At 47.0% G+C, this 9905-nt stretch overlaps 1 protein-coding gene across 1 annotated transcript; it reads left to right on the top strand.

Annotated features, from left to right (window-relative positions):
- The first annotated feature begins 1039 nt into the window (after nt 1–1039).
- Nucleotides 1040–9880, top strand: LOC140421628 (uncharacterized). The gene is made up of 2 exons (XM_072506416.1): nt 1040–1195; nt 9446–9880. The coding sequence occupies exon 2, from the start codon at nt 9497–9499 to the stop codon at nt 9641–9643; it is 147 nt and encodes a 48-aa protein (XP_072362517.1). The 5' UTR covers nt 1040–1195; nt 9446–9496; the 3' UTR covers nt 9644–9880.
- The last annotated feature ends 25 nt before the right edge of the window (nt 9881–9905 follow it).

The raw sequence follows: 9905 nt of genomic DNA, 5'->3' as shown, positions 1-9905 counted from the left end.
ACTCCACACAGTCGCCCAAGGCGGAATCAAACCTGGGTCAGGTTTGTGAGGCAGCATGCCTGGGTTAATGGGGTGACCCCCCCACCCTGTGACTGGGTTAAAAGGGTAAGCCCCCTGCCCCCCCCCCCCCCCCCCCCCTGTTGTGCCTGGGTTCATGGATGACTCCCATTCTGTCTAGGCTAATAGGGATGACTCCTCCCCCGAAATGATTGATGGTATCCTTGAAGGAGTGGCGGTGTGATCCTTTCTGTTTCTCTGGAGAGGACAGACGAGAACAGGTTTAGTTTTAATGTCACTGTCAGAGGCTGGTGCCACCTGGAGTGAGACTTAAACTCACAACCTTCAAACTCAGATGCAGGGGTGTTACACACTGAGACACTGCTGATGTCAATTTTGTATGTGTGTATTTTTAAAATGTACTACAGCTGAAAACTTCACAATCCTCATTCTGCCTGTAGATTTAGCTAGAATTTTGTCATTTTATTTAATAGTTTGGACAAGATAGAAGCCATTGAGTTTGGTTGCAGTCAAGATAGAAGCCATTGAGTTTGGTTGCTGTCAGGTTATTTGTGACTCAGGTAGCTGATTATTCTCTCACCTGACTACACACTCATTTTGAAGGTCTCTGTTGAATCTTGCTCTCTTTGAAATGAGGCACAGACCCTTTGACTGTTGTTGAAATCCTCATCCACTTTTCTCACCTCAAAAGTTTGATCCCCCAAATCCCCACTTACAGCTCTACCCCACTGCATTCTGCTCAAGCTCCAATCTTCCCACAACCTAACACACCAAATTCTGGACACTCTGCCTCCCAGCACATTAATTTTAAATTCTTCATTCTCAAATGCCTACATGTCTTTGCTTCACCCTACCTCTAATCTTCAGCACTATTATTCGAGTATTAATTCCTCAGTTCTTTTGACTTTTTAAAAACAGTACACTATTCATATTTCACTGACTAGATGTTATTTTGTTTACAGGTGATTGTTTAAATTAGACATGAGCTTCAAAACCATTTGGAAGAGCTACAGAGTTTTAATTGTTATGGGAACAAGCCTTGCAATGATTCATTGGGGATGGTATAATATGAAATCGAGTGAAACCTTCAAGAACAGAAACCAAGACTATATTTCAGAACCTGGAATCATCCAAAAGGAAGGCCAACCAAAGGGAAAATAGTAACTGGATTTATTAGGTAATGTGCTCCCTTTATGCCAAATAATGATATTTCATATTTCAGAGAATAAGTAATCACCACAAAAGTTATGATGGATGAAATGTGCACAAACATACGCAAAACTAGATTATAGGTAGTTTAAAGAGCCCATCTATTCTATAGCAATTCTAGCAAGTAATTAAAAGCAAATTACTGCGGATATTGAAATCTGAAACAAAAACAGCATATATGCCTAGAATCATCCAGACTCGAAACATTAGCTCCTTTCTCTCTCCACAGATGCTGTCAGATCAGACCTGCTGAGATTGTCCAATGTTTCTGTTTTTTTCTAATTATTAATTAATTAATTATGTTTCTAAGGTCCCTTTTAGTTTCAGTTTTTGCATGTGAGAGGGCAGGATGATACCCCGGGTTGCCTTTATTGCTTTCCTTGAATTGATTACTCAGAGGACACTTTGACTGTCTTCTGATTTTTTTTCATGTAATTTTCGTTTGTACATGATCCCCTCTGTTCTGCACCTTTGGTGTACAAAAGCTGGGCAGAAAGGTGACTATTTCTCGACCACAGTCAATACAGTATGTTATTGTTTCTCAAGAGGTGACGACTCTTCCCACCAATTTGCACTCACCTCTGCAGGAAGAAGCCACATTATTTGCTTAACACTTTCTCATTTGTGATTTAGACACTTGAGTGGTGTGCAATGTGAACCTGCATTCATCCCTACTGTATGATTGAGCTTTAATTTTGTAAAGCCCGGCTTCCGGGTGCGGTGATGACCAGCTAAGTCGCACGTTTCGGCAGCTCCCGTTGGAACGGACTTTTGGGTTCTTGATAAGAGCCCCAACGGCAATTTTAAACGGCCAAAATCACTGTGCGGTGAAATAGAAGGGAATCCCCCCGGATATTGATTGGAAAAAGGAGACGATAGCGGCAGGATTGCAGTGGATCCTTCGGAGCAGCGGCAAGGAAGGGAAGCTCGAAGCAAGATGGCGTCGGAAGGTGGCCGTTCGATATGGGGCCCGGAGCAACAAGAGTTCCTGCGGCGCTGTGTGGAAGAGCTGAAGAAGGAGGTGTTGGCCCCGATGCTACAGGCGATTGAAGGGCTAAAGGAGGAGCAAAAGACCCAGGAGCCGGAGCTTCGGGTCGTGAAGGCAAAGGCTGCTGAAAATGAAGATGAAATTCAGGGCCTGGTGGTGAAGACAGAGACGCACGAGGCGCAGCACAAGAGGTGTGTGGAGAGGTTGGAAGCCCTGGAGAATAATTCGAGGAGGAAGAATCTAAGAGTCTTAGGTCTTCCCGAAGGCGCAGAGGGGGCGGACGTCAGGGCATATGTGAGCACGATGCTTCACTCGTTAATGGGATCGGAGGCCCCGACGGGCCCTTTGGAGGTGGAGGGAGCTTATCGAGTTATGGCGCGAAGACCAAGGGCAGGAGAAATCCCTCGAGCCATAGTGGTGAGGTTTCACCGCTATAATGACAGAGATGGTCCTAAGATGGGCGAAGAAAACTCGGAGCTGCAGGTGGGAGAACGCGGTGATCCGCGTATACCAGGATTGGAGTGCGGAGGTGGCGAGAAGGAGGGCAAGTTTCAATCGGGCTAAGGCGGTGCTTCACAAAAAGGTGAAATTTGGAATGCTGCAACCGGCGAGACTGTGGGTCACATACCAAGGGAAGCACCACTACTTTGAGACGGCAGAAGAGGCGTGGACATTCATAGTGGACGAGAAGCTGGAATAGTCTGGCGAGAGAAAGAGCTTCTGGGACAAAGTGGTGGGGTGATTATGTGGGACGAGGAAGGGGGGGGGGGTGATTTTTCAATTGTTAACTCTTTAATCCTGTAAATTTTCTCTCTTCCCCTCGTTTGGGGGGGGGGGGGGGGGGAGTATGAGGAACTGTGGGCGCTGGTGGGTAGGAAAGCGGGGCTGAGTGGGAAACGCGGGCCTCGTTCCCGTGCTATGGTAATTATGGCGGGAACAGGGACGCAGGAAGATGGGGGCCTCGCACAGTGAGAGGCCGAGGGCAAACGGGGAAGCCGAGGTCAGCCAGAGTTCGCTGACTTCTGGGAGCAACATGGGGGGTGTAATTACGCTAGAGGGGGATCTAGCGGAGGGGGGGGAGGGAGCTAACTGGGTTGCTGCTGCTAAGGGGAAGGGGGAGCTGTTATGGGGTGGGGTGGTCGAGGCGGGAGGGTGCCGTCGGTGGGATATACGGGTACGTGGGAACCGGGTGAGGAGCTGGGGTAAAAAAGGGGATGGCTAGTCGACAAGGGGGGGGTAAAGAGCCCCCCAACCCGGTTGATCACGTGGAACGTGAGAGGGCTGAATGGGCCGATTAAAAGGGCGCGGGTACTCGTACACCTAAAGAAAGTAAAGGCAGATGTGGTTATGTTACAGGAGACGCACCTGAAATTGACAGATCAGGTCAGACTACGTAAAGGATGGGTGGGACAGGTGTTCCATTCGGGTTTGGATGCGAAGAATATGGGGGTGGCTATTTTAGTGGGGAAACGGGTACTGTTTGAGGCAAAGACCATAGTGGCGGACAGTGGGGGTAGATACGTGATGGTGAGTGGCAGACTGCAAGGGGAGGCGGTGGTTCTGGTGAACGTATACAGCCCGAACTGGGATGATGCAAACTTCATGAGGCGTATGTTGGGGTGTATCCCGGACCTGGAGGCGGGAAAGTTGGTAATGGGGGGAGATTTTAATACAGTGCTTGATCCAGGGCTGGACCGGTCGAGGTCCAGGACCGGGAGGAGGCCGGTAGCGGCCAAGGTGCTTAAGGACTTCATGGAGCAGATGGGAGGAGTAGATCCTTGGAGATTTATCAGACCTAGGAGTAAGGAGTTCTCATTCTTCTCCCATGTTCACAAGGTATATTCACGGATAGACTTTTTTGTCCTGGGAAGGGCACTGATTCCGAAGGTGACAGGACGGAGTACACGGCCGTAGCCATCTCGGACCACGCTCCACACTGGGTAGATCTGGAGGTAGGAGAGGAAAAGGAACAGCACCCACTCTGGAGAATGGATATGGGCCTGTTGGCGGATGAGGGGATATGTCTAAGGGTGAGGGGGTGTATCGAAAGGTACTTAATGACAATGGAGAGGTTCAGGTGGGAGTGGTCTGGGAGGCGTTGAAGGCGGTGGTCAGAGGGGAACTGATATCCATAAGGGCACATAAAGGGAAGCAAGAGAGTAAAGAAAGGGAGCGATTGCTGAGAGAACTTCTGAGGGTGGGCAGGCAATATGCAGAGGCACCGGAGGAGGGACTGTACAGGGAAAGACAAAGGTTACATGTGGAATTTGACCTGCTGATCACGGGTAAGGCAGAGGCACAGTGGAGGAGGGCACAGGGAGTGCAGTATGAGTATGGAGAGAAGGCGAGTCGGTTACTGGCCCAACAATTGAGGAAGAGGGGAGCGGCGAGGGAGATAGGTGGGGTGAGGGATGAGGAGGGAGAGATGGAATGGGGAGCGGAGAGAGTGAATGGGGTGTTTAAGACATTCTATGAGAGGTTGTATAAGGCTCAGCCCCCGGAAGGGAAGGAGGGAATGATGCATTTCCTGGATCAGCTGGAATTCCCGAAGGTGGAGGAGCAGGAGAGGGCGGGACTGGGAGCACAGATTGATGTGGAGGAGGTGGTAAAGGGGATTGGGAGCATGCAGGCGGGGAAGGCCCCGGGACCGGATGGGTTCCCGGTGGAATTTTATAGGAAATATATAGACCTTCTGGCCCCGCTTTTGACGAGAACCTTTAATGAGGCCAGGGAAAGGGGGAAGTTGCCCCCGACTTTGTCGGAGGCGACAATATCGTTACTTTTGAAGAAGGATAAAGACCCGCTGCAGTGTGGGTCCTACAGGCCCATTTCCCTTTTTGAATGTAGATGCTAAGCTCCTGGCCAAGGTAATGGCGACGAGGATAGAGGATTGTGTCCCGGGGGTGCCCCATGAGGATCAAACTGGGTTCGTTAAGGGGAGACAGCTGAACACGAAAAAACGGAGGCTGCTAGGGGTGATGATGATGCCCCCACCGGAGGGGGAGGTGGAGATAGTGGTGGCGATGGATGCCGCGAAAGCATTTGACAGGGTGGAGTGGGACTACCTTTGGGAAGTGTTGAGGAGATTTGGTTTTGGTGAAGGGTTCATTGGATGGGTACAGCTGCTATATAGGGCCCCGGTGGCAAGTGTGATCACGAACAGGCAGAGGTCTGACTACTTCCGTCTTTATAGAGGGACGAGGCAGGGGTGTCCCCTGTCTCCGTTACTGTTTGCATTGGTAATTGAGCCCCTGGCCATAGCACTGAGGGGCTCCAGGAAGTGGAGGGGAGTACTCAGGGGAGGAGAACAACATCGGGTATCATTGTATGCAGATGATTTACTGCTGTATGTTGCGGACCCGGTGGAGGGGATGCCTGAGATAATGCAGACGCTCAGGGAGTTTGGGGAATTCTCGGGGTACAAATTGAACATGGGGAAGAGTGAGTTGTTTGTGGTACATCCGGGGGAGCAGAGCAGGGGAATAGAGGATTTACCGCTGAGGAGGGTAACAAGGGATTTCCAGTACTTGGGGATCCAGATAGCCTGGAGTTGGGGAACCTTACATTGGCTTAATTTAACACGATTGGTGGAACAGATGGAGGAGGATTTTAAGAGATGGGACATGGTGCCCCTGTCACTGGTGGGGAGGGTGCAGGCGGTCAAAATGGTAGTCCTCCTGAGATTCCTTTTTGTGTTTCAGTGCCTCCCGGTGATGGTCACGAAGGCTTTTTTCAAGATGATCGAGAAAAGCGTCATGAGTTTTGTGTGGGCTGGGAAGACCCCGAGAGTGAGGAGGGGGTTCTTGTAGCGTAGCAGGGAGAGGGGGGACTGGCACTACCGAGCTTAAGTGAGTACTATTGGGCCGCCAATATTTCAATGGTGTGTAAGTGGATGGGAGAAGGGGAGGGAACGGCATGGAAGAGATTGGAGATGGCGTCCTGCAAAGGAACCAGCCTACAAGCACTGGTGATGGCACCGCTGCCATTCTCCCCGAAGAAATACACCACAAGTCCAGTGGTGGTGCCAACACTGAAAATTTGGGGGCAGTGGAGACGGCATAGGGGAATGACGGGAGCCTCGGTGCGGTCCCCGATAAGAAATAATCATAGGTTTGTCCCGGGGAGAATAGATGGGGGATTTGGAGCATGGCAGAGAGCTGGGATTGTGCAACTGAGGGATCTGTTCCTGGATGGGACGTTTGCGAGTCTGGGAGCGCTGACGGAAAAATATGGGTTGCCCCAAGGGAATGAATTTCGATACGTGCAACTGAGGGCTTTTGCGAGGCAACAGGTGAGGGAATTCCCGCAGCTCCCGACGCAGGAGATTCAGGATAGAGTGATCTCAGGGACATGGGTGGGGGATGGTAGGGTGTCAGATATATACAGAGAAATGGGAGAACATGGTGCATGAGCTGAAGGGAAAATGGGAGGAAGAGCTGGAGAAGAGATTGAAGAGGGACTGTGGGCAGATGCCCTACGTAGGGTAAACTCTTCGTCCTCGTGCGCCAGGCTTAGCCTGATACAATTTAAGGTTTTGCACAGGGCACATATGACCGGAGCAAGGCTCAGTAAATTTTTCGGGGTAGAGGATAGGTGTGGGAGATGCTCGAGAAGCCCACCAAACCACACACACATGTTTTGGTCATGCCCGGAACTGCAGAGGTTCTGGGTGGTGGTGGCGAAGGTGCTTTCAAAGGTGGTGGGGGTCCGGGTCGAGCCAGGCTGGGGGCTGGGGGCTGGCGCTGGCTATATTCGGGGTTGCAGAAGAGCTGGGAGTGCAGGAGGCGAGAGAGGCTGATGTTTTGGCCTTTGCGTCCCGGCGAAGGATACTGCTTATGTGGAAGGAAGCCAAGCCTCCGGGCGTGGAGACCTGGATAAACGACATGGCAGGGTTTATAAAACTGGAACGGATAAAGCTTGCACTAAGGGGTTCGGCTCAGGGGTTCACCAGGCGGTGGCAACCGTTCATTGACTACCTCGCAGAACGATAAAGGAAATGGGAAGGTAACAGCAGCAACCCAGGGTGGGGGGGGGGGGGGGGGCTCAGGTGGGTCCTCGGGGGTGTTTTTGTAAAGATATTGGTACTTGGTTATGTATATTGAATTGCTGATTTTATTATTTGGGAGAGCTATTATTTTTGTTATGGCAGTTGCCATTTAGTTTATATATTTATTTATTTGTTAAAATACGGTCACGGTTATTTATATTGTTTTGCTGTTGTAAAAAGGGGAAAAACCTTTGTACTGTTTTGTTTGGCCGAAAAAGTTGAATAAAATATATTTAAAAAAAAAAAAAAAAAAATTTTGTAAAGCCCTACCCTGTGCTGCCATGGATTATTTTCCCCCTTTGGAGACAGGAAGTGCCAGTGCTAAACTCCTCCTTGCTCAAAACGAGCTGTGATCAGAAACAATCTCTTTAGAAACACGACTGTAAACCTGTGCTTTGCTGCTTTAAAATGTAATTATCTTATTTACCCATCCTTAAAGCCACAAAGCCAATGCACAGAGTGGCCAGGTCAAATGCACAATCCAAAATTTTGCCTGCCCCAAAAACCAACCCAAACCGAAGCCAATTCATGGTGTCCACAAGAGAGACACACAAGATCTAAGCCAACAAGAAAAGACACCGCACCCCACCCTGGGACCGGTCCGACGCTTGATCTTGGCCAAATTGCCGAGAAGCGATTTAAAAATATAATTATGATCATTGTTCAGCTTGCAGGCTAAAGTTATAAAATTCAAAAAAATTACAGTATTTTTTATTCATTTAATTTCGTCACAACTACTTCATACTGTTGCATTTTATAGACTATCATTGAGTTCTATTGTCTCTGTTGTTGCTTCTTCTGTCATGAAACTTATTCAGATGATGGGACACTGTGCAGAGATAGATTATTTTATACTTTTGCTGCATTCTGTCATAGGTTATTGTAGATGGCAGTTGTGAGGGATAACCGCTACCAAGTCTATCCCATCCTACTAGATGAAAGCAAGTGTTTGCACAACTGAAAAAAATAGGCTATGGGGTTTAAACAAAAAATACACAATTGTTGCTGCTTTTATTAAGTTTGATTGAGACTGAACGTGACTTTAACAACTTGCAAACTGCATTGGAGGCAAAATTATAGAGAACAAAACTAGAATTGTTGACATCTCTGTGGCATTTAAGTAAAAATATGTCATTGAGGGTAATTCAATAAAACTATGAATCGTGTATAAAGTACCTTATTTTTTATTTGGAAATTTGAAGTATATACTCTTAAAGTGATGATGGTATGTTGGCTATAAAATTGGGTAAGGGGTAGGTGACGAGAGTAGGGCGAATGGATGATTTTCTGACTGAAGAAAAGTAAGCACTGGAGTCACCCAAGACATTGGATTGGATGTGCTCTTGTTATATAAATGAAGTAGACTTGAATACAGGAGGACATAGACAAATTGGGCAGAAATATGGCAGCTGCAGTTTAATGTGGATAAGTATGAACTGATACACTTTGAGAAGAACAACATGGGGAGACAGTATCATCTAACTTGTACTATTTTGAGTCTCAAAAGAACCTGAGACTGCATAATTCACACATTTTTGAAGATGGCAGGGCAAGTTGTGATTGTGGTTAAGAAAGCAAATGGAATATTTGGCTTTATAAATAGGTGCAATGACTGTTAAAACCTTTACAAATTTCTGGTCCCTAGGCTTCAATTGGAGTATTGTGTTGCACTCTGAGCATCACACTTTAGGAAGGATGTCAAGGCCTTGGAGAGGATATGAAAGAGACGATACAAAGATGAGGGAGTTCAGTTATGTGGAGAGATTGCATAGACTGGGATTATTCTTGGGACATAAAAAGTTAAGGAAAGACCGAATAGCTATTCAAAATTGAGAAACTATTTCATCTGGCAAGTAAGTTGGTAACCAGAGATTATGGATTAAAATATGTAACAAAAGAACCAGATGGGAAATTTCTGCAGCAAATTGTTACGGTCGGGAGCACACTTGCTGAAAGAATGGTAGAATCAGATTTCATAGTAACTTCTAAAAGCCAATTGTAGTTGAAGAGGACTCGTATGCAGGTGTATGGGTGTATATAGGCTGAGCTTTGGATCTAAATTGGACCACAAGAGTCATAACAAACTGGCCTCTGCTCTGATGTAGGATTCTATAATTTATACTACGGCTGAAAACTTCATTTTGTCAAAGCGCAAACTAACTGTGCACATTTTCTAATTGCAGGTAACATTAAATTGGAATACAGAGATTTTATTGCTGCACCCTTACAGAAGAATGTTCAATAAAAGGTGGTTACGCCAAAACTGGCTTTTAGTTGCAGGACTATCCTTTCTTGGCATCCATACTGTTACGTATTTGATACAGAAGTTTGTAAAAAAATCAACACGTTTAGAACTGAAGCAGAAGAATACTGATGAATAATGTAGAAATGTCAAGCAATATAAATCTTCTACAATACATCCAGATTTTGTTCGTCTAGTTGTGATAAAATTGAAATATACTTCTATGAGAATTTCCAATAATTTTCATTAATCCTATAATAAAACTGGCATGTACGGCAAGTATACAAGCATTGAACCTCTTAAAGAGCAGACAAGAAATGCTGCATGTGCAATTTTAGTTTCCATTTGCCAATAATAAAACAACTATTCTTCGCAAGTTTTCTGTCTTTAAAATCTTCCAC

This window comes from Scyliorhinus torazame, chromosome 1 (genome assembly GCF_047496885.1).
Source record: "Scyliorhinus torazame isolate Kashiwa2021f chromosome 1, sScyTor2.1, whole genome shotgun sequence".
Lineage (NCBI taxonomy): Eukaryota > Metazoa > Chordata > Chondrichthyes > Carcharhiniformes > Scyliorhinidae > Scyliorhinus > Scyliorhinus torazame.
This window is presented reverse-complemented; position numbering and strand designations above follow the sequence as displayed.

Excerpts from the sequence above, each read along its gene's own strand:
- LOC140421628 (XM_072506416.1), top strand. The coding sequence starts at position 9,497 with ATGTTCAATAAAAGGTGGTTACGCCAAAACTGGCTTTTAGTTGCAGGA.